This window comes from Cyclopterus lumpus, chromosome 4 (assembly GCF_009769545.1).
Source record: "Cyclopterus lumpus isolate fCycLum1 chromosome 4, fCycLum1.pri, whole genome shotgun sequence".
Classification (NCBI taxonomy): Eukaryota; Metazoa; Chordata; class Actinopteri; order Perciformes; family Cyclopteridae; genus Cyclopterus; species Cyclopterus lumpus.
The window spans coordinates 24,867,066-24,889,037 of record NC_046969.1 but is presented as its reverse complement, the minus strand read 5'-3'; the positions used below and the strand labels follow the sequence as shown (position 1 = coordinate 24,889,037).

At 42.9% G+C, this 21,972-nt stretch overlaps 5 protein-coding genes across 9 annotated transcripts; 2 read left to right on the top strand and 3 right to left on the bottom strand.

Moving 5' to 3' along the window:
* Positions 1 to 918: 918 nt before the first annotated feature.
* On the bottom strand, positions 919 to 2,277 carry LOC117729197 (cold-inducible RNA-binding protein A-like). The gene has a single exon (XM_034530044.1). The coding sequence runs from the start codon at positions 1,923 to 1,925 to the stop codon at positions 1,473 to 1,475; it is 453 nt and encodes a 150-aa protein (XP_034385935.1). The 5' UTR covers positions 1,926 to 2,277; the 3' UTR covers positions 919 to 1,472.
* On the top strand, positions 2,100 to 8,935 carry si:ch211-121a2.4 (transmembrane protein 205). 4 transcript variants are annotated; one of them, XM_034530041.1, is made up of 5 exons: positions 2,100 to 2,214; positions 3,684 to 3,818; positions 6,767 to 6,926; positions 7,039 to 7,202; positions 7,768 to 8,935. In XM_034530041.1, exons 3-5 carry the CDS (start codon positions 6,824 to 6,826, stop codon positions 8,068 to 8,070), a joined length of 570 nt encoding a protein of 189 aa, XP_034385932.1. In that variant the 5' UTR covers positions 2,100 to 2,214; positions 3,684 to 3,818; positions 6,767 to 6,823; the 3' UTR covers positions 8,071 to 8,935. The 4 variants fall into 4 exon arrangements, with proteins under 4 accessions (XP_034385932.1, XP_034385933.1, XP_034385934.1 ...); XM_034530042.1 differs by lacking the exon at positions 2,100 to 2,214 and adding an exon at positions 2,705 to 2,750; XM_034530043.1 differs by lacking the exon at positions 2,100 to 2,214 and adding an exon at positions 2,708 to 2,814 and having other exon boundaries at positions 6,770 to 6,926.
* Positions 8,936 to 9,462: 527 nt separating this feature from the next.
* On the bottom strand, positions 9,463 to 15,362 carry LOC117729199 (UDP-N-acetylglucosamine/UDP-glucose/GDP-mannose transporter-like). The gene is made up of 12 exons (XM_034530045.1): positions 15,134 to 15,362; positions 14,892 to 14,925; positions 14,704 to 14,790; positions 14,532 to 14,599; positions 13,851 to 13,922; positions 13,660 to 13,728; positions 13,385 to 13,491; positions 12,691 to 12,779; positions 11,819 to 11,886; positions 11,601 to 11,679; positions 11,443 to 11,525; positions 9,463 to 10,918 (listed from the first exon to the last, which is right to left on the bottom strand). The coding sequence occupies exons 1-12, from the start codon at positions 15,241 to 15,243 to the stop codon at positions 10,813 to 10,815; spliced, it is 972 nt and encodes a 323-aa protein (XP_034385936.1). The 5' UTR covers positions 15,244 to 15,362; the 3' UTR covers positions 9,463 to 10,812.
* A 1,550-nt stretch (positions 15,363 to 16,912) lies between these two features.
* aqp12 (aquaporin 12) lies at positions 16,913 to 20,556 on the top strand. The gene is made up of 4 exons (XM_034531398.1): positions 16,913 to 17,908; positions 18,248 to 18,364; positions 18,460 to 18,586; positions 20,356 to 20,556. The coding sequence occupies exons 1-4, from the start codon at positions 17,314 to 17,316 to the stop codon at positions 20,498 to 20,500; spliced, it is 984 nt and encodes a 327-aa protein (XP_034387289.1). The 5' UTR covers positions 16,913 to 17,313; the 3' UTR covers positions 20,501 to 20,556.
* Positions 17,790 to 21,344, bottom strand: rpp21 (ribonuclease P 21 subunit). 2 transcript variants are annotated; one of them, XM_034531400.1, is made up of 6 exons: positions 21,196 to 21,344; positions 20,972 to 21,072; positions 20,075 to 20,157; positions 19,665 to 19,847; positions 19,225 to 19,338; positions 17,790 to 17,895 (listed from the first exon to the last, which is right to left on the bottom strand). In XM_034531400.1, exons 1-5 carry the CDS (start codon positions 21,250 to 21,252, stop codon positions 19,244 to 19,246), a joined length of 519 nt encoding a protein of 172 aa, XP_034387291.1. In that variant the 5' UTR covers positions 21,253 to 21,344; the 3' UTR covers positions 17,790 to 17,895; positions 19,225 to 19,243. The 2 variants fall into 2 exon arrangements, with proteins under 2 accessions (XP_034387291.1, XP_034387290.1); XM_034531399.1 differs by lacking the exon at positions 17,790 to 17,895 and having other exon boundaries at positions 18,678 to 19,338.
* Between the last annotated feature and the right edge of the window lie 628 nt (positions 21,345 to 21,972).

Sequence of the window (21,972 nt, the reverse complement as noted above, 5' to 3'; positions counted from 1 at the left end):
CTCTGCCGAATGGTTTAAATTGTCATTTATTGATAAAAGATGGTGATGCTAAGATAATGAATGTATAATTTTTATAAAAGCTGGGTCACTATAATTTAGAGGGAATTTATTCGCATACAATTCAACCACTTTTTCTCGACCTGAGGAAAAAAACGTCACAGGGTCGAGGAAAGATGGGAAGGATAATACATGTTAGGAAAAGACAGGAAGAATAATATTCCATGCTGAATTGTTATTGAAATAACATGATGTGACTCTTTAATAGAAACCAGATCACCCCATCAAACAAAAACAAATAAAATGTGCAAAATCACTTTGTTAGAACAATGCAAACAGTTGTGTGCAAAATAACTATTCGTCAATAACATTGCTTATTGTGGCTGCAATTAACCCGTTTTGCACTGAACGACTAAACTAAACAATTTCAATACTTGGCAACAAAGAGTTTAACACTGCATATCTGTTCAAAATAACATGCAGCCTGTACACAACTAAAATAGTACATTTATGTGTGAGCCATCACGGTTCATCAGTATTAGCGGCTCTTTTTAAAACGTGGCTGCAGGCTCGATTCGGCCATTCACAAGCTTTGTTTTGTAGGGAAGAATCTCGGCCGTCGCGCATGCGCAACCTGACATTTACACAAAAGCTGGGGGGGGGCTTTTACGGCGTGTTTATAAATTAGAAGCCAGTGTATTTTTTAAAAAAAATACCTTTGTAATATGTAAAGTCATCAATAAAGTTCTTGAAATTAAAAATACTAATTTAAAAAAAAACATCTGCATTGCCCCGTGCCCCCACACCTGTAATACCGCTGTGGCCCACTAGAGGGGCGCGCCCCCACAGACAAGAAACCACCGCTCGTGTAATATAGCCGCGGCGCGTAAAGCTACAAACAGAAATTTGAAACCAGACGAGTTGAAAAGTCATAAAGCATATTTATTTCCAAAACAAAGAACAGAACAAATGTGCAAATCAAAAATCAGTCAGTGAGCATGTATTGATGTTAAGGACTGGCCCATGAAAACTACTGGGCTCCTGCAAGACAAAGAGGAGACAGAAAGACAAAAGACAAAGCGACACCTCGTGGAACGATGGACTAGTAACGATAGTTAGTCATGAAAAGTCCAGTACTCCGGATTCACTCCCCGTCTGCGAGTCGAGTTGTTCCGACTCGTTCGGTCTCCCTTTCGAGAGACTCAACCCTTAAAAATGACTTTAGCAGCTAGTCGGTGACGTTAACGGACATTAACGGCGCAAGAAACTGTTCGTATTCTGCGAAGGCGACTTTGAAGACTTGCTGTTGCTTTCGGTTTCCCCATGTGGTAAATAATTCTGCACAGTTTGTTTGTTTTTAGCCTGCAGACTTTGACATTAAGCTCCTTTTTTTTTTTTTTTTTTTTAAATCATCATCTTTTTTTTCTTCTTCTAGGAGCGTTGAAAAGTCCACGCAGGGTGCACTGAGGCCCGTTTTAGTAACCACCGCCGCCGCGGCTGTCGCGTCCACCGCCTCCTCGGCCTCCGCCGCCGCCATACCGCCCCTCGGACTGGAAGCCTCGGTCGCCGTAGCTCCTATCGCTGTTGTAGCCGCCGCCGCCGCCTCTTCCATATCCTCCTCTTCCTCCGCCGCCTCCTCGGGAGTCTCTACCGCCGAAGCCTCCTCGGGCGCCTCCGCCCTTCCCAGCCTCGTCCACGCGGATGGCGCGGCCGTCCAGGGTCTTGCCGTGCATGCCCTCCTGCGCGTCTTTGGCGTCCTCCACGTTCTCGAATTTCACGAAGCCGAAGCCGCGAGAGTTACCGGACTCCCGGTCCCGGATCACGTCGACTTTCTCGATGGCGCCGAACTTGCCGAAGGCCTCGGCGAGCGTGTCCTCGTTGGTGTCGAAGCTCAGGCCTCCGACGAACAGTTTCCCTTCGTCCGACATGGTGATGCGTGATTTCAGCGAGCAGGAGTCTAACGCAGCGAATAACGGAAAAGAATGGGAGGGGGGATGCCGCCTGAATTTATACTCTCGATCTACTTCCGGTCAAAAGGACCCCCGCCTGCTTTAAAATGGCGGAAATTACGAACGCAATCCACCAATAAGAAAAAAAGAACACAGCTTGATGGCCGGAGGAGAAGCCGGCGTGTATTCTGGCTCCGGGGAACCCGTTATAGACCGTTATTTTGTCGCCGTTATCACAGGAGCGAAGTGGAAGCGAACCGTTGGTGAGGTCAGTGACGCACGCGACTGATCCGAGTTAAATGGACGTCCAACTGACGCCGGGGTGCAAATAAAAACGGATACAAAAAACAACGAAAATGAGTCCGGCGAGTTTGGGCTTTTTTTTTTTTTTTGGAGGTGCGTCCACAATGTTGTTCTGGTCCTTCAGCTGTAGTAAAATCACAGATGGGCTTAAACGTTTAAATAAAAAATATACATTAAGGTTTAAACACGTGTTTTAAAAGCACCGCTGGAATGAGTTATAAAACACTTTCTTTTTTTGGTTGTACTTCCGGTCATTTGTATATATATATATATATATATTTTTTTTTAAATGTCCCTTTGGTTAACTTTAGAAATAAAGTCTGTGGTCAACACGAGCTGAAGAGATATTCAAGTTTTATTGTCGGAAATAAAACGTGAATTATTTATTTTTATAAAGTCTTTATAAAAAGGCAGTAAATAAGTGTGTCCGGTGCGCAAGACGTCATCACGTTCTACTGGTCTGCAGTGGTTGTGACGTCGAAGTCATGCGACCGCGGCGTGGTGCGTTAGCCTTAACTGTTTTCTTTTTTCTTCTTCTGGCGATTGATTTTTTGGTCATCGATGAGTAAGCACATGTTTACGATTAGCTACACAGTCATGATCTAATACTAAGCGATATAATGGGATTAACGACACAATCTAATATTCGGAAAAACGCCATTGTAAATTAAAGAATACACCGACATATGCATAACATCTTACAAGTTTCTTTAGTTTGTAATGTGATCACAGTACAAGCGACATTTAGCATCAGAACACTACTTGTTGTATATTTGTCTGTACCAATAAAGAAATAAAATAAAATTGCTTTTCACAATTGTATAGGTAAATGAATTAAGCAATACAAATGCACAGTGATACGCACACATACAGATATACATACATACACCGATACTGTGTTCAAGCAATACAATATCACAAAACATGCCAGTATTTTCTTACCATTCATGTTTCTACTTTTTGGAATATATTTAAATCACCTAATTGGCTCATACGTTGTCTGATTTGTCTTTATTTTACAACTGCTTGGCATGCACTTTTTTTCACATTGCACTCATGCGTCTCCCATCTATATTTTAATGAAGCACTAATCGGGTAACTTGACAACATGATCAGTAATGTTGTTATTCTCTGTCATGCTTCTTTTTTTTACTGCAGTATTTTACCTTTTCTGCCACTCATGAACTACTTTTTCTTCTTTCATATTCATACATTACCGTACCCGTATATCCCAGCATGCACCTCAGCCAACTGTTCCGGCCTCCAATGATGGAGCAGTCTGTTGTCCAGTAGTCTGGTCTGCACATTCGGTTCACAGCACACGTAGAAAACGTGCAGATAGTTCAAAATAAAATACCGTGGATATTGGTCTCAGCAGTCACGGCGAAGTTAAAGTGTGACTGTGTTTCTTGTCTTTCTTCTTCTTTCCTGTAGTCGGCCTTCTGTAGTCTGAAACCGAGGCCTCGGGACCAGCTCCACTCCTCTTCCTCTTCCTCGGCCGACTGATGATGGAGCCGCGAGGAAGAACCTTCACCATCACACCGCTGGATCTACGTCCATCATCTTCAGGTTTGTTCCCTTAGCAACAAAAGGAACGGTTCACTTTAAAACTCTAAATGGTTATTTTATTTATATATATACATATCTATATATATATATATATAGATATGTGTATATATCTACAGTTAGAGAATGTAATTTCATGTTTTCAATGTGCAGAACGTTTTGAACATTTGCAGAAGTGTTGCTCAAACACACAAGCTTGTTAAAGACCAGGAGTTCATGAGTTCAGTTAAATGCATTTATGTGTCATTGACTCAGCGGAGAAGACATTAAAAGAGAAAAGTTGAGCCACCGAGAGCCTTTCTGACCAATGTCCCATTATATTTTGAGTCGTTGTCTTCCACCATAAATTGGTACAGAAAAAATGAAAATGAAGTATTTGAGTGTTTTTAAAGACACATACACCCTGGGCCCATTTTAAAGTTGGTCAATGGCTTTGTGGTTTATGATACGACGCCTTCATATCCAAAATGTTTTGTTCATGCGCCGGACACATCAGAGATATTGATAGTCACGATCATTTTTCCACATGTAGTCATTTAATCTAGATACTTATTCATTATTCATGTGATTCAACAAGCCAATCAAATGTAGGTTGCTTCTAGTACTTTCTTCAGGAGGGAGGTCTTAAAGAGACAGGCAAGTACTGTAAATATCTATAATAAATATTAATACCTATCGAGTGGAAATATGACTACTACAGGTAGTACTATTACTTCTGTGGTGAGACCATCGATGGCCTCCCAAAGGGCATCACTGAATACTTCCCACACAGATGAAAAAGTCATAGATAAGTCATAGTTTACTACGTCATAGTAAGTCATAGTTTATTACGTCATAAAGTCATAGATAAGTCAGAGCATATAGGAATATGTGATAAAAAAGGTACAAACATATTATAGCATCTTAAAATAAGTCCGAAAAAAAGAATCGTATGACAAATCAATAAGTTATGACTTCATAGCAGCAGAAACATCACCGTGAGCCTTAAAAAGTTAAACTATACAACTTCATATAAAGTCACAAAACCATATGACATCAAATTTAAAAAGAGTTATCTCACTAAGTGTTCTTTGGTTTAAGTTATTTAAGTAAACAATAGCCCCTCCCCTCATTAAACTTGTCTTCACTTCCAAATAGTGACGAGTGAACCGGTTCTTATTTTTAGTAAACCGGTTCTTTTCAAGTGACCCGGTTCTTTTTAAGTGAACCGTTCTTTTTAAGTGACTTGGTTCTTTTTAAGTGAACCGGTTCTTTTTAAGTGAACAGGTTCTTTTTAAGTGAACCGTTCTTTTTAAGTGAACAGGTTCTTTTTAAGTGAACCGGTTCTTTTTAAGTGAACCGGTTCTTTTCAAGTGACCCGGTTCTTTTTAAGTAAACCGTTCTTTTTAAGTGACTTGGTTCTTTTGAAGTGACTTGGTTCTTTTGGTTCTTTTTAAGTGACTTGGTTCTTTTTAAGTGACTTGGTTCTTTTTAATTAAACCGTTCTTTTTAACTAAACCGTTCTTTTTAAGTAAACCGTTCTTTTTAAGTAAACCGTTCTTTTTAAGTGACCCGGTTCTTTTCAAGTGAACTGGTTCTTTTTAAGTGAACCGTTGTTTTCAAGTGAACAGTTCTTTTTAAGTAACCCGGTTCTTTTCAAGTGAACTGGTTCTTTTCAAGTGAACCGTTCTTTTTAAGTAACCCGGTTCTTTTAAAGTGAACTGGTTATTTTGAAGTAACCCGGTTCTTTTCAAGTGAACAGGTTATTTTCAAGTGACCCAGTTCTTTTTAAGTGAACCGGTTCTTTTCAAGTGAACCGGTTCTTTTCAAGTGAACTGGTTCTTTTCAAGTGAACCGTTCTTTTTAAGTAACCCGGTTCTTTTAAAGTGAACAGGTTATTTTCAAGTGACCCGGTTCTTTTCAAGTGACCCGGTTCTCTTCAAGTGACCCGGTTCTTTTCAAGTGACCCGGTTCTTTTCAAGTGAACAGGTTATTTTCAAGTGACCCGGTTCTTTTCAAGTGAACCGGTTCTCTTCAAGTAACCCGATTCTTTTCAAGTGAACAGGTTATTTTCCAAGTGACCCGGTTCTCTTCAAGTGACCCGGTTCTTTTCAAGTAACCCGGTTCTTTTCAAGTGAACAGGTTATTTTCAAGTGACCCGGTTCTTTTCAAGTGAACCGGTTCTTTTTAAGTGACCCGGTTCTCTTCAAGTGACCCGGTTCTTTTCAAGTGACCCGGTTCTTTTTAAGTGAACTGGTTCTCTTCAAGTGACCCGGTTCTTTTCAAGTGACCCGGTTCTTTTTAAGTGAACCGGTTCTCTTCAAGTAACCCGGTTCTTTTCAAGTGAACCGGTTCTTTTTAAGCGACCCGGTTCTTTTCAAATGAACCGGTTCTTTTCAAGTGAACCGGTTCTTTTTAAGGTTTGTTTCGTTCACGGCTCAGCGGGCGCGTGCGCTTTAACCAGCGAGTCTGAACTGCCCTCGCGCTCGGGTTGTCGCACGACTGCGCGCGCACCCTCCTCCAGATTCACCGGAGTCGAGCTGCTCCGACTCGTTCGGCCTCTTTTTGAGAAGTTAAGTTGACTCCGGCAGCTCGTCGGTGACGTTAAAGGACGTTAACGGCGCAGGAAACGGTTTGTTTTCCTCGAAGGTGACTTTGAAGACTTGTTGTTGCTTTCGGTTTCCCCCCCCAGGTGGTAACTACTTGTCTAGTTTGGTTGTTTTTAACCTGCACACTTTGACATTTAGCTCCTTTTAAAAACACAAATCTTTACTCGGAGCCTTGGAGGCCGCGCAGGGCGCACCGGGTCACCTGTTGGTCAGTGGGCTTATCAGGGGGGGGGGGGGGGTTAGTGGTGCAGCTAGTTTTTATATTTAAAAAAATAAGGCGTGGATGCGTTTCACCAAGTTTTCAGCATACCTGCACGTGCAGCTCGCTTCCTTCACGTCGTCACGCCCGTGCTGTGTTCGCAGAAGGCTCCGGGGTGGATCACCGAGGAAAGGAAGTGAGGAGGCCGCCGAGGAGACGACATGTCCACTGACGAGGAGCCCACGGTCACAGTGAAGGCGGCTGCAGCTGCTGCTGGCTCGCCACCTACTGGGGAATGCAGATTCTGGGTCACCTTCATTTCAAGTTAGTACACGCACACACACACACACACACACACACACAGTGTAATAACTAAGCGACCGCACAGTAACGGTGTAATAAACGGGTTGTTGTTGTTGTTGTGTTTCTTGCTCAGGCTTCGTGATGGACAACCACCTGAACCGACACACCTACGGGTTCATCCAGAGTCGCCTCGTCCCGTTTTACCTCCACCTGGGTTCAGCCTGCGCCTTCTTCAACCTCACCATCTACGCCGTGTATCACCCCAGCGACACGCTGGACGACAGAGAAGCCTTTCAGGTGTGTGTGTGTGTGTGTGTGTGTGTGTGTGTGTCTATGTCTGTCTGTGTGTGTGTCTGTTACTGTGTGTGTGTGTCTGTTACTGTGTGTGTGTCTATGTCTGTCTGTCTGTCTGTCTGTGTGTGTCTGTTACTGTGTGTGTGTCTATGTCTGTGTGTGTGTGTGTCTGTTACTGTCTGTCTGTGTGTCTGTCTGTCTGTGTGTGTCTGTTACTGTCTGTCTGTCTGTCTGTCTGTGTGTGTCTGTTACTGTGTGTGTGTGTCTGTTACTGTGTGTGTGTCTATGTCTGTGTGTGTGTGTCTGTGTGTGTGTCTATGTCTGTCTGTCTGTGTCTGTGTGTGTGTTTGTTTTTCTCACCCTTGCGTTAAAATTAAAATAAACACCTTTTAAAACTTTCCCGTGACTCCTCTCCTCTCCTCTCTCCTCCTCTCCTCTCCCCTCCCCTCCCCTCCCCTCCTATCCTCTCCTCTCCTCTCTCCTCCTCTCCTCTCCTCTCTCCTCCTCTCCTCTCCCCTCCCCTCCCCTCCTATCCTCTCCTCTCCTCTCCTCTCCTCTCCTCCTCCAGATCTTCATCTTCTTCGTCTCGGTGTCGGTGGCGGCCGTCAACGCCCAGTGGTTCGGCCAGATGACGTCAGAGATCATGGCCGACATGCACCTGGTGGAGCAGGCGTGCGGCCTGGGCCAGGACATCGGGCTGTCGTCGAACCGCGAGGCGTACGCCAAGCTGTGCGACACGGACGCCAAGTACCGGCGGCTGAGCGGCCGGCTGCGGCTCTACCGGCTGCTGTCCTCGCTCTGCAACCTCTGCTGCGTCGGCTGCAACGGCTACAGCCTCTGCTACATGGCGGAGAACCTCCGCCGGCTGTGAGCCGCCGAGGAGAACGTCATCGTGACCTCTTCTTAGGCATGAAATGTTAAAAATAATCGAACCCGGTATATATATATATTTAATACTTTAAAGTCTCTGTTAGTTGTGAGATCACAAAGCCCTCGGCGTGCATTGAGGATTCATTATTTAGCGATGACTCACGCCTCACCTTTCACCTGGTGAGGCTGCAGGCGGCGGCTCGGTAGATACGAGGAACCTGGAACAACGAGGGACGTTGAAAAACTACGTAGGTTGCGACAGCAGGAAATTAGATCAATTATTTTTTTAATGCAAATAAAAAAGGGAGCCGGCGGTGAGCTGCTCGTCCCGTCCGGGTGCAGTTTTTAAAATGCTTTGCCTCGCCTGGGAAGCGGCGGCTTGTTTTGTCATCGCCGACGACGACGACGGTATGAAATGAAGATCGGGCCCACTCACTAATCGCACCGGTGTGACCTGTTTTTAAAACGTGCAACCGAACATCAGATCTTTAAAGATTCAAAAGAGCCAAATATATATATATATATATATATTTAGTTCTCTCTCTCTCTGGTTGTCTGAGCTTTTTTTATGAACGGCATTTATAAGAAATCAGAGAAGAGGCCGCTGAGTATTTATTTGTTTTTCCTTCCGTTTGTTCCGATCGCCAGAGACCATTTTTATTGTGAGCACGGCCAGTCGAAAAAATGTATACTAAAAAATCGAATGCAAATCATTTGACACGAAAGCGGTGCCGTGTGATTTTAAGGGTATTTATGCTCTTGTGTCTTAATGCATTTTAAATTATGGGTGTCGAAGATGTTGTGACGTGCACCGTCTGTTTTTGTTTGTTGTTTGGGAGGGGTTGTATTAAAACATGTTTTTTAAATATTGTGCTTCAGCTTCTCCCCATTTGAGAATTAATTTGTAATATTTGTTCAGATCAAGCCTTATTTTATCTGCTCAGTAAAGATGCTGAGACGCATTTATATTTGAATATCTTTTAGGTTGACATTTGGACTTTTAGCCAATAGTATTTTGACGTAAAGTGTACTTTAATGTTTTAAAAGATTTAGCATGTTGGAAATGTATTAAATGTCAAAATAATGCAGGTTTGAATATATTCACACAAAAGGGTGACAGTGTCACCAGGCCGCCGCTAGAGGGCGCTGTGAGTGAAGGGAAGTAAAAAAGGAGATTTGGGTGGAAAAAAGTATTTTTCAGAATACTTTTAAAAAGTAAAAATATCATTTTACACACACAGGTTTTTAAAACAGATCCATCAGATATCAGTGTGTGCTCTACAGCCTCAGTTTAAGAACTGATCCAGGACCGACTGACCGTCTAAACATAAATAAACAGTTGCAAAAATAATAGAATCACTCATTTGAATAAGACTCAAAATCAGACACGACATGGAGATTGAATAAAATAGTATTTTTATAATCACAACCTCAACAACAAATCCAAAATGAATGCATCGTGTCAATAAAAGGTTTTTTTTCTTTTTCATGTAAAAATACACCATCGTGTTTCAGCTACAAATCCATCGTCACTGTGTTTTAAAGATGCGATCAGCAAAACTCCACCTACAACATGAATATTAAGTCTATAATAAATATAAAAAAGTAGTAGATAAAAATGTAAAAAAAAAATTCAAAAAATATCGTACCCGACTATTTAAAAAGTTTTAGAAAAATGCGTCTCTTGTAATAATTAAAAATAAAAACCTGAAACGTACCCTCCAGAATACAATAATCTCAACAATGAAGGTAACGGGAGTCTGTGGGTGCGACCTCGGTAAAAGTAGCGATAACATTGTCAAGAAACTCCCAAAAAAATAAAAAGACAGAACGGACCCTCGTTTAAAAATCCCAAACCAGAAGTCCGGTTTAGTTAATTCTGCATTTAAAGAACCAGCGACGGCCCAACAAACTCTAATAATAATAATAATAAACTCTAATGTAATACCGAGGGAGCAAAATGTGAACCTTTATTTATTTAAAGCCACAATCCTCGACGGCCTCCGTCCGCTTTGGTTGTTTTTGAAGGACGAGGATCACGAGCTTTTTAAAACAGTGTACGCGCAAAAAAATAAAGAAAAGTATCTCCAGCCTGAAACCACGACGGACAACGACAGCGTCAGTGCAGCTCACTGCGAAGGCATCGAAAAAAAGGTACATTCCTTGTAAACAGCAAAACAGGAAAAAAAGGGCAATAAAACGAAGTAAAAATAAGGATTGTGCCTTTAAAATAACCACGATTCCGCTTCTTAAAAGGGACAGTTCGGATGTTTTGAAGAGTGTTTTTCATACGACAGCAGACGGAGCAAAGTGAAAGTGTTTTAGACTCATGAAAAGGATCAGGATAAGTTATATTTAGAATATCTCCTCTTTAACCAGCGGCGAGAAGCCGTTATCTGAGCCCTCTTCAAAGCCACCAGACTCCATTGGTAAAAAAAAAAAAAAACACACCTTCAAACGGTCCGAACTTCCCCTTTAAATAACGGATATTTCCAGCTGTTCGCTCCCGCGTTCAGGAAACATTATGTTCAGTCAATGTCACATCAATATTATTGTTTCCCCTTCTTCGCGATGCTCACACGTATTAAAATACCTTTTTTTAATTAAAAACAACCCACAATCCCTCTGGAGGGGATTCAGGGTGACGGCTCAGCCTCCGAGAAAGAAAGTTTCCCCAAAAATAATACTTAATGAATAAAAGTAGTACTAAAAATGGTGTCGTCAGCGTAAAGTCCAGTGCATCTCAGACGACCACCTTGCCCTTGATGTCCAGCTTGGTGTTCTCGCTCGCTTTGATGGACTGCTCCTCTGTGAGGGTGATGTAGGAGTAAACCAGGCTGCCTGCAATGCTGCAACACACACACACACACACACACACACACACACCACACACCACACACACACACACACACACACAGAAATATGAACAATGTTGACTTTGCCCCGTTATGATAATGAGGATAAGGACGTGATTTTATCTAAATAACGACTTGGCATCTCAAAATATCAAGAACTGTTCTTAAAAAAAAAAAATGTATAAAGAAATGTGTCAAAAATATTGAGTTAGTATCTCAAAATAATGACTTGGTGTCTGTCAAAAATAATAGAAACTACTCAGAATAAGTAGAAACTGTCACAAAATGACTAATATTACAGAAATAATGAGAACCACTCATAATATCAAGTTACTATGAAAATATCCGGAAACCTTAAAACTTTGAGTTGTACAAGTGTCTCAAGTCATTATTTGGAAATAGTTTTCTCACTTTTTTATTACTACATTGTTCAGAAAATGAGCTTCCATAGCAAAAAAAATAAATAAATAACCCCAAAAAAACAATCATCTGAGAGATTCAGGCCTGAATCTTCCTACCTGATATTCAGACCGATGAAGTTGGTCCAAGAGAAGATGTAGTCTCCGCTGAACACCATCCCGATGTACGTCACCAGAACGTTCTGCGGACAAAAGAACCCGGGGGTTAAAACCCATTAAAGGGTTCCTTCCTGCTCGTTGGTCACCGCCCCGCGTACCTTGATGCAGCCCACGATGGTCGTCGTCAGCGCCGAGTTGTATTGAGTGCAGAGCACGGTGGAATACATCAGAACGAACCTGCAACACAACCGCGCTGTTACTCACAAGAAGGAATCTAGACCCCCCCCCCCCCCGATGTGTCCGATGTGATCCAGATGTTCGCGCGTGCGTAAAAAAAACGTCATAAAAAAAAATAAGCTCGGGCTTGTTTTCTTACCCCATGATGCAAGAGAGGATGAAGAGGGCGAGGAAGAACATATCTGACCAGCCATCGTACTCCACCGCCTGAGAAGAAGCAGAACACATGAATATATATATGTAAATATATTATTTTTTCTTTGTGTTTTCACATACTCTTAAATATATATATATATAAATAAATAAAAAATTATATATATATATATATAAAATACATATATATAATATATATTGAGTGTTTTCACATACTCTTAAATATATATATATAAATAAATAAAAAATTATATATATATAAAATAAATATATATTAAAAAATATATATTTAAATATATATTAAAAATAAAAAATAAATACAAATATATATAAAATATTTTTTCTTTTTAAAGAGTAGACGAGTATGGCAATTATGTACTTAAAAACCTTTCAGTTTAAGTGCGTCCTCGTGGGCGTGTCTGGCATTCAATGGAAAATTCACTGACATTAACATTACAAATTCAACACGGTCTCTAAAAGCTTTAAAATATATATATATATATATATATATATATATATAAAAAGGTAGAAGTCAGAGGGTTTCCAGTCAAAAGGAGGCTGTGGGTGCTGCTGCAATAACTCCACTTGGTGCACAATAGCAGCTTTGTGCCTTTTCTGGCTGCCGGGCCCCAGCTGGGCCAACCAGAAGGTCTCTGCCAACAATGACGGACTAACAGCCCATGTTTACACACACACACACACACACAGTGCACACACACACACACTTTAATTTGGGATTAAACCCAGTGAGTAACTGATGGTTTTTAATGGTTTTAATGACGGTTGAACCCACAAACCGTCCCGTGGGTTTAGGATGTTTCAGGGAAATGAAGCTTGAAGAAAAAAAAGACGACTCACCTTCTGCATGTCTCCGGTCACGTGCGCCAACAGCACGGTGGGAATGATCATAAACAATGCGTTGTAATACAGCAATCCATATTTCCCCACTCCTGTGAGGAAAAAATAAATACTTTTTTTTTTAAAAAGGTAGAAAACAGATGAGGAAGGAGCGACGGAACAGGAGAGAGTTATTCACTAAAATCTCCCCACGCATCCTCAGTAAGCGGCCGTACAGATGTCACGCAGCACCGCCCGTCTCCATCTTTCACCTCCTCACAATAATATCACACACACACACACACACACACTACACACACACACACACACAACACACACACACACACACACACACACACACACACACACACACACACACACACAGCACGTCTCTGTCTCGTGACACATTAGCAGACGGTGCTCTGCAGACTAAAATTGGGATGTAACGCGAGAGCTACGAGCTCCTTCTGGAACGGGTGCTGGAATCCCTCCGAGATAGACGGATATAGGCCGTGATAGGAGGAGAACCAGTTGGTGGTGCTTGTGAACACAGAGAACCTTTAAGCCGGACGCCAGAGGGACCGCTTCGGGTTCCCCACGGCCGCCGACGTTCGAGCTCGATGCCAAAAACAGCACAGTGGGCCCCCCCCCCCGACAACGGTTACTATTCATCACCCCAAAAAAAAGAGAGGAGGGGGGAGTGAAACACCGGTGCGTACCTTGGCGTCCAATTTTTGTTTGACGTAGGCCCCGTTGGCCGCGGTCAGCACGTCGTTCAGGAGGATGACCACGTAGCCTTGGAGGTCGAACGACAAGTCGGCGCTGCGGAGCGGAGACGAGAGAGAGCGGTTAGAAAGCAGCGCGGCGAAGGGGAACTTTAGCCCGCGGCGTCTCAAGAGAACACGCGCGTTGTCGTGACCCTGAACACAACATCACTCAGGCCGGCCCTTTGTAGTGACGGCAGAGACACCTGGATGGAGCGGGACTCACCTGGCGGCTATGAACGCCCCGAGGATCATTGTAAATACCGTCAGCTGGACGGGCCGGGAGAACTTCTTCCTGCCAAAAGGTCAAGAAGACAGCAATGAAACACTACCTGGCACACAAAAAAAGGAGGCGGGGCTTCGGTGTCCCACACAGTTTTTAAAAAAAAGGGTTCTCCGTTACGCGCGTCGTCTTACTTGAGCAGGAGAACCTCGGCCAGCATCGTGAACAAGATGGAGAACCTCCGGAGGACGGTGAACATCGGCAGGCTGGTGGAAGAGGACACGTTTAATTAGGCCGAACATCAACAGACACGGGTCACCTTTTTTTTTTTTTTTTTTTTAAACTCGTGAAGTACGGCAGCCTGGATGTCCAAAACAAAAACACAAAATTGTTCAGGAAGACGGGATCGAGTCGATTGATTTTAATTCTCTCGGGAACCAATTCTTGGCCCTCGGTGGCACATTTTTAACATGAGGAAAAACAGGGACCGCAAAAAGGGCGAAACCCCCGAAAAACAGCGTCAACATCATAAAGTCGATTTTAATTGAGAAAGAACAAAAAAACAAGAAAAAGGGAAATATCCTAAATACTCAAAACTGTGATTCAACCATATTTAAAAATTGAGGTGGGGCGACACTTTCTTTCATTTTTTTAATTAAAAAAAAAAAAGTGAGTGTTGAGTCTCGTACGGTGACGTGTGCACACACGGACATGAATAAACCCTTTTATGGAGCTGGCGTACAGACCATAAACGGGTTATTCATGTCCCTTTAACGCACTCTGTGTTTATCAGCGCTCGGCTGACAGAAGAATTTCCAACCGGACGGAAAACAAAATTTAAAAAAAAGAACTTTAACCTCTTTTTAGAGACTCACTTCAGCCGTTTGGTTCCCAGCAGACCGGTGATTTGATTCCCCACATAGAGGAGCGGCAGAGGAAACGTCTGTAAACAACAACAACAACAAGTAAATATACATGAATATAAACAAATGCATAATAAAATGCTGCTCACGGTGAATGGGAAGTCTTTGTATTGATGGGTCTCACCTTGCGAGGTATGCTCTCATCACAGTCAGGGAAGCTGATCACCCTCGAAGCCTTGCCCACCCACAGCACGACCACTGTGGCCAGCATCTACACGCGCACACACACACGCGCACACACACACACACACACATGACTTTCTCTGCCTGCTTTCAGGGAGTCTGTAAAAATAAAAGTCGCATTTAACTCACTTGTCCGATGCCGACACATATCGACGAAGGGAACCTGTGAAAGCAAAGAGTTGAGAGTCCCCGTTAGTCCCACTGCGCGTGAACGGAACACACTGTAACGTCCAACCACGTAGATAACTCCACGGCAACACCGGTTTATCCCACAGTCCGCGAAGCCCACGCGCTCCGGGTCTGAGCTAACGCGGTAGCTCCGGGGTTAGTTAAACCGTTAAAACGGGAACACACACACACACGCACGTCACCTGTAGTTGGTGAGGACGCTCTTGTTCACCACCACGATGAGGAACGAGCTCACGCCGTAAAATCCTGCGGCGAACAGCTTCACGAACAGCGGCAGAGGTTTGTCCGCCATCCCCGCCGAGTCCTCACTCGCCTCTGCGCGGCTCTTCCTCTGCCATCGTCGCTCCGCCGGCTCGCTGCGCCGCCGCCACACACTCTCCGGCGCATGCGCAGACCCGCGCACACGTACCCCGGCTGATACACGACCACGCGCATGCGCAGACCCGCACACACGTACCCCGGCTGTTACACGACCACGCGCATGCGCAGACCCGCACACACGTACCCCGGCTGATACACGACCACGCGCATGCGCAGACCGCACTGTTCGCCGTAAAGTGAAAAATCATGCTAGTAACTTTTATATATATATATGTCTTACTTTAGAAGGATTTATCAGAGAAAGTTTAGACTTTAAACAATATATATATATATCTTTATTCAACAATTGCACATGTACATAAATGTTTGAAACCCCAGAGATTAAAAAAAGACAGAAAAAAAAGGGCACAGACTCTAAATGTGTAGTTGCAAACATTTTACAATGTATATCTAATTTCTTGAGAACATGCTTTGCAAGGTAAAACGTTTGTATAATCTAAAAAGGAAACTCTCTAATCTTAAAATAACTGATTTAATTGAATGCAACATAGGTCCGAAACCCCCCCCCCCCCCACACACTTTTTAAAACATATAATACAATCTCAGCAAATCTACTAAAGATGTGTTTTTTTGAAAAATATGAGGAAACAAATAATGTTATCAAGTAGCTTGGGCGAACTTTACCTTTACATTTAAAAACAAACAAAGAGACTGTACGTTGAATATCTCATCATATGAACAAGTCTCTGAATAAAATGTAATTCTCTAATTTAAGAGAGTTTAAAGCCAAGGATACAACGAGGACTTATTGTCAGACGGAGTCTCCCTCCAATACCGTTAGACACTCAGATGAGTCATAACAAAGCCAAATGTGATTGTGAAGATTCTGTTTTTCTGAAGACAAATAACGGAGGAACAGGGACACACACACACAGACAGACACACACACACAGACAGACACACACACACACATCACACTCCAGTACAAGTTAAATGTACTCTTTTGGGATTCAGGTGGGGTTGAGGTCAAACCAAAATAATATAACGATGTTTCACGTCAAGCACAACATGAGCTACAGTAATTAGTAAGCCGTTTTCAAATGCTCCAAACACAACTCACACAAAACTAAAATAAGAACTCAAGTATCATATTTATAATTCGCCTTAAGTCAGCTCACTAGCGACGCGTAGCTACGTCCTAGCAGAAAAAGCTAGGACGTGTATTTGCATGTATTTAACCCCATTAGTAATATAAAAAGGGAGATTTTATATATATATATATATATATATATATATATATATATATATGGTGACCTATGTGCCCATTTTGGAGACCTCGTTTAAACTGTCTTTACTAACGAGGCTCTAATTTTGTTCCGTTTCACTTTTTCAAAGTCAAACTTTGCAGAGATACTGTTCAGACATTGTGCTATTATGCTAAACCCTTCAGCTGCATCATTCCAAAGGTATAATCATAATAAGTAGCGAGTAAAAGCGAATAAAAAGTGAACCTGTAACTCTTTTAAATTGGTGCTGTGTGCCTGTGTACAGGCTGATATTTACACATCTGAAGTATTCTCACAAGTGTTTACTTTTATTATAACACAACAAATATTCAAATAGCTCTGGTGTTGGAGGAGATGCACCTTTTTTAGTTTGGGTATTTCGAGCAGAGGCCTAAAAAAACAAGACGTTTTTTTAAAAGGTTAAAGTATCAAAAGTAAAATGCTGCACAACGGCTCCGTTCAAAAAAATTGACACCTGCTTGCAAAACGGTTGTGTGCAATGGACGAGTACCCTTTGGCAGGGTGGGGTGGGGGTGATCTAATGATACATGAACGCCACCGACTGAAGGCCGACTTCTTGACCTGACCTCGTGCCGTGGTCCATGTGTACTTTGGCAGGTGGCTGGTGGGATAAAAAACCTGCCGCGTCTCTGATAAGCAACGCGTCTGTGCGTGTGCCACGTTGCCGAACGGCCAGCCCAGCCGTCGGCTCGGACCCTCGTTCATTCATTTAAAAAAAACGACACACCTGAGCCATGTCTGGGCTGAACGCTTCTCTGGGATACTTCGCGGCGGTCCTCCTTTTCGCCGCCGCGGTCCGAGCGCTCCTCAAGAAGTGGCCGCGGCTCGGCTTCGTCCTGGAGTTCGCGTCCTCCTTCGCGCTGGTGGCGTGCCGCCTGGAGGTGCAGACCATCGTGGAGGTGGGCGAGTGGGCCGTGGGCCTGGGCTCCGACGTGACCCTGACCGTGCTGTTCGCGGTGCTGCTGGCGCACGGCGCCGTCTGCGGCGGCGCGACGGGGAACCCCGCGCTGGCCGTGCTGAAGTTGCTGCAGCTGGAGGCCAGCGTCCTGCACACCGTCCTCGCCGTGGCGGCCCAGTTCCTCGGGGCCCACCTGGCACTCCACGTGGCCGCGTACTACTGGAGCCTGGAGCTGACGGACATGCACATGATCAAAACCCTGATGTGGAGCGAGTGCAGCACGTCTCTGCTGGTCTCTCCGCTGCAGGGCTTCATCACCGAGTGCTTCTGCACGCTGGTCTTTCACCTGGTCCTCCTGAACCTGCAGCGCCGGTCCGCTCTGATCCGCGTGCCGCTGATCGCCGTCCTGCTCACCTTCCTGTCCCACATCGGTAAGATCCAGGGGGATCCTGGCTTTATTATCAAATTTAAAAAAAATCCTCTCATACACAGAACACACTTTGCGCTCGTTAATATGAGAAAACGCGTGCAGGAAAATAACGAATAAAGAATATCATTAAAATACTGTAAACGTAGTAAAAATGTGTGCAGAGGAGACGGTTTCGTAGAAATAGAGTATAATCTGAGTTCAGTTGTTACACTAAACTACAAGTCCCTTGAACGCCCCATCATGCATGCGTTCCTCAGCTTCCACTTTCTTTAAAAAGCATCTTTAATCCGCGTAACAAAGAGTTTTAAATGTATTTGTCGATTCTTTTTCTCTCCTGCAGCCAAAGGCTTCACCTCCGCCCACATGAACCCCTCCTTATCCTACGGCCTCACCTTCCACTGCCCTGGATTCACCTTCTGGGAGTACGCGGCGGTCTACTGGCTGGGCTCCCTCACAGGTCAGAGTTACAACAGAAAACATTAACGACTCGCGTCGGATCCTCTCAAAAACGACCGTTTTACAGTGAATTTCTGTATTTTCCCCCCCCCCCAGGTGCGGTTCTGTCCGTCCTCCTGTACACGGGACACATCCCGAAGATCTTCTCCAGGAACCTTCTGTATTTTCAGAAGATGCGCGTTCGAGGGCCGAAGGGGGACAAAGGAGAGGCGAAGAAGAAAATGTGAACGGAAACTACGCTCGTTTTTGTATTATAATTTTCCTTTTTTTTTTTAAATCAACCTTTTAAAAAAGGGAAAAAGTACCCGAGAACGAATGGTCAAGAGATGTTTACTGTACAGAAAATGTTAAATATTCTTCTTCTTTTCAATAAAATCATTAACATCGAGGAAGTTCTACTTTTGGAGAAAAGACAACAACAACAACAACAACAACAACACTTCCTCACTTTAAATGTGTCGCACGCCTTCACACCGTGACAACGTTCAGCCTTCAGAACCACTGTGCGTTAAAAATAAAAATAAAATAAAAATCGACGCGGTCATGATTTACAACTATTTTATATTCATGTAAAAAACATCTCCATCAAACAACAGTTTTCATTCACGTTACAATTCACCGTCGCCTAATGCTCATTTTTACTGAAGGGATCTTGAATGCATCGTAATGGTAATTATATAACAACACGTCATCAGCGTAGAAGTTTTAGGGGCGTATTAGAAGCTTTTACTGATTCTGAAAACGATCTCACAGGAGGCCGTTTAAGGCGTATTAAATGTATAAAAGAAAACACTACAAGAGCGTGGAGAAGTGTAACATAAACACTTTTCTTTAAATAAAAAAAAAAGGAAAGAAAAGTACCTGTCCTTCGTATTTCACGCTACGTGGCGGCGGAGCCTTGAGCGTCTTCGGGTTTGGAAGACGCCGCCGACCTGTCGCGCTTTTTATCTTTCGGTTGTTTTTTAACGGAAGGATCTGAAAAAGAAGAACAAAGAAAAAAGACAAGCGATTAGCGGTTAATGTGATTAATCTGTCGACTGTCGTTGTTTATTTTTTATTGATGCTAAGCCTCTATACGTTTATTTAGTCGATATATTTTTTGTTTTAAATAAATGCACTGCAGATCGACTTAATAAAAAAGGTGCAGTGTGTCGGATGTGGAAGCCGGTTGGTTTGTCCCTTCCGGGCTTCGGTAGAAACACGGCGGCCGGATTATCATTATGGTCACAATAAACCTTTGAAAACCCGTTATGGGTTCGACCTCTCGGACCAAACGTTCTCCCTTTAAGTCATTTTGTCACCTGGCTGCTTCTGGTGTTGCTTCTGCTTCTGTTGTTGTTGTTGTTGTTGTTGCTGGGGTTGCTGCTGCTGCTGAGCCTCGGGCCGGTCCACCCACAGACGGTGATCCGGGTCATTCAGCAGCGTCTTGCTCTGCCCACAGCTGAGGCAGCGGACCACAGTGAAGCGGGCCTTGTGCTTCTTTCCTTTAAAGAAATGAATAAACAACACAAAGAAGGTCCGTGTCTTATTTAAATATACCCGACAAAATGTTGAAATTATACACGAGAAAAAATAAATGTGCATGCAGAACAGATTTTGGTTTGCTCAAAATAAATAATTGTTGCTCGTGTACAACTTATTTTCAAAACATATATATTTTTAATACACTTTCTAACGCCGTGGAACTCTCTCACCGTAAAAGAAGACTTACTTCGCTGTCTGGTTGACGCGGTGACACCGGGGACGAGCAGCGAGCAGCACTTCTTACACAGCGTTCGCTTCACCGACGGGTCTCTGCAATAAAATCCACCAAACAGCGTTACTGTGCGTTGTTGTTGTTGTTGTTGGCTTAACGTTACTGTGAGGAACCCTTAACTGGTTCTGAACCAGTTAAGGGTTTAGTCCTGGTCCTCTAAAGGACCTCCATCAGTAAACAAGACCATCAGAGAGGTATAGTTATTCTTAATGGTGAAATCTGATTAAATCATACAGGTTCCCCTATTGCTGGAGGGAAGGGGGGCAACAGAAGAACCAGAACCAGGACCGAGAGGGGCAGACTGGCGCTTGGATGCACTACCTCTTTCGTCCACAGGGGGCGCCAGAAACAACAAAGTTGAAGTTCCTTGTAGTAACTTGATGCATAAACACTACATTTATTTGAGGAAGCAAAAATAAAAGTACATATTATGCAGAGTGGCCAATTTAAGATTAATATATGTTACACTAATGTATTCTTTTTTTTTTTATTGATGCATTTTAGTGGAACCGATTTTAATAAATGTAAATATTGCCTGGTTTAATCTATCTATCTAACAATGCTTAATTTATTTATTATTTATATTCTGTGTTAATAACCTACATTTTCAAAGTAATTAAAGTTATCAGATAAATGAAGTAAATATACATATATTTATAAATACAATAAAGTACCTCAAGATCGAATACAGCACTTGAGTAAATACTTGTGTACAGTTGGATTGTTTATTTGTTGACGTAAAACAAACATGCGCACATCTGTTTCAATTAAATCTTTTGGTAATTATGAAAACCGGAACATGTGTCCCGTGAACTTCAAAATAAAAGCTGGGTATTAAAAAGACCAGCTTACTGTCTGAGGACTAAACGTCTCGCGATGGTCTTCTGCGTGAAGCAGTAGAACCGAGCCAGCTCCACGTTCTCCGGGTTTTGGGATAAGACGCAGTGCGCGGCCTGTAAAAGAGATTAAAAAAAATAATCATCATGACACGTCTAGTTAGCCAAAGTAGCTCGCGCGTTGGGCCACGTGACCGCTGCGGCCGTTGGCGTCACGACACCGATGACCTCGTCGTTTACCTGGTACAGGTAGTTCAGTCTCTGGTACGCGTCTTTGTCTTTCATCTGGAAAGACATGACTCCGAATTATTATTCTAATAACAGCGTTTCTGTGCCGTTAGCTTCCGCGTTCAGACCTCCACAGCAGCCGGACGGCAAAGACGGTGGCACTTCCGGGCGATAGCTCCAAAATAAAAGCACCCAATAAACTGACACCAACACACACACAAAAAACAACAATAAAACTTGCTTTCAAAATAGTTTTGATGATCCTACTTCAGAATAAACATACCTCGCGCTCTGTCGCTTACACCCTAAACGTGTATCTGCACTTCCTGTAGAGAATAAAAGCATCCATCCATCACTAATAATAAATAAAAGTCTACATTGGTTCCACTTCAAACACTCAGTTTAAATATAAATGGTTATTAATGCAACGCTAACATTGATAATATCATATAGTTGTTTTTATAAAAGGAGATATTACTGCACAACAATTACAATAACACAAAGTTTATTTGAAAAACGGTGACACTTCCGGGCGATAACTCCAAAATAAAGGCACCCAATAAGCTGACACCATCTAAAAAACACAAACAACAAAACTTAGTTATGATTATCCTACTTCAGAATAAACACACCTCGCGCTCTGTCGCTTACACCCTAAATTTATATCTGCACTTCCTGTAGAGAATAAAAGCATACAGCGATAACTAATAATAAATATTGGTTCCACTTCAAACACTGTATAGCTATAAATGGTTATTAATGTAACGCTTACATTGCTAATATCATATT

Excerpts from the sequence above, each read along its gene's own strand:
- rpp21 (XM_034531400.1), bottom strand. The coding sequence starts at position 21,252 with ATGTCTTTCCAGATGAAAGACAAAGACGCGTACCAGAGACTGAACTAC. Across the intron at positions 20,158-20,971 it reads AGACGTTTAGTCCTCAGACA|AGACCCGTCGGTGAAGCGAA; the intron begins GTAAGCTGGTCT and ends ATTTTATTGCAG. Across the intron at positions 19,339-19,664 it reads GCAACACCAGAAGCAGCCAG|ATCCTTCCGTTAAAAAACAA; the intron begins GTGACAAAATGA and ends CTTCTTTTTCAG.
- aqp12 (XM_034531398.1), top strand. The coding sequence starts at position 17,314 with ATGTCTGGGCTGAACGCTTCTCTGGGATACTTCGCGGCGGTCCTCCTT. Across the intron at positions 18,365-18,459 it reads CTGGCTGGGCTCCCTCACAG|GTGCGGTTCTGTCCGTCCTC; the intron begins GTCAGAGTTACA and ends CCCCCCCCCCAG. Across the intron at positions 18,587-20,355 it reads GGAGAGGCGAAGAAGAAAAT|GTTCCCCTATTGCTGGAGGG; the intron begins GTGAACGGAAAC and ends TAAATCATACAG.
- LOC117729197 (XM_034530044.1), bottom strand. The coding sequence starts at position 1,925 with ATGTCGGACGAAGGGAAACTGTTCGTCGGAGGCCTGAGCTTCGACACC.
- LOC117729199 (XM_034530045.1), bottom strand. The coding sequence starts at position 15,243 with ATGGCGGACAAACCTCTGCCGCTGTTCGTGAAGCTGTTCGCCGCAGGA. Across the intron at positions 14,926-15,133 it reads AGCGTCCTCACCAACTACAG|GTTCCCTTCGTCGATATGTG; the intron begins GTGACGTGCGTG and ends TTGCTTTCACAG. Across the intron at positions 14,600-14,703 it reads ATGAGAGCATACCTCGCAAG|ACGTTTCCTCTGCCGCTCCT; the intron begins GTGAGACCCATC and ends TGTTGTTTACAG.
- si:ch211-121a2.4 (XM_034530041.1), top strand. The coding sequence starts at position 6,824 with ATGTCCACTGACGAGGAGCCCACGGTCACAGTGAAGGCGGCTGCAGCT. Across the intron at positions 6,927-7,038 it reads CTGGGTCACCTTCATTTCAA|GCTTCGTGATGGACAACCAC; the intron begins GTTAGTACACGC and ends TTTCTTGCTCAG. Across the intron at positions 7,203-7,767 it reads ACGACAGAGAAGCCTTTCAG|ATCTTCATCTTCTTCGTCTC; the intron begins GTGTGTGTGTGT and ends CTCCTCCTCCAG.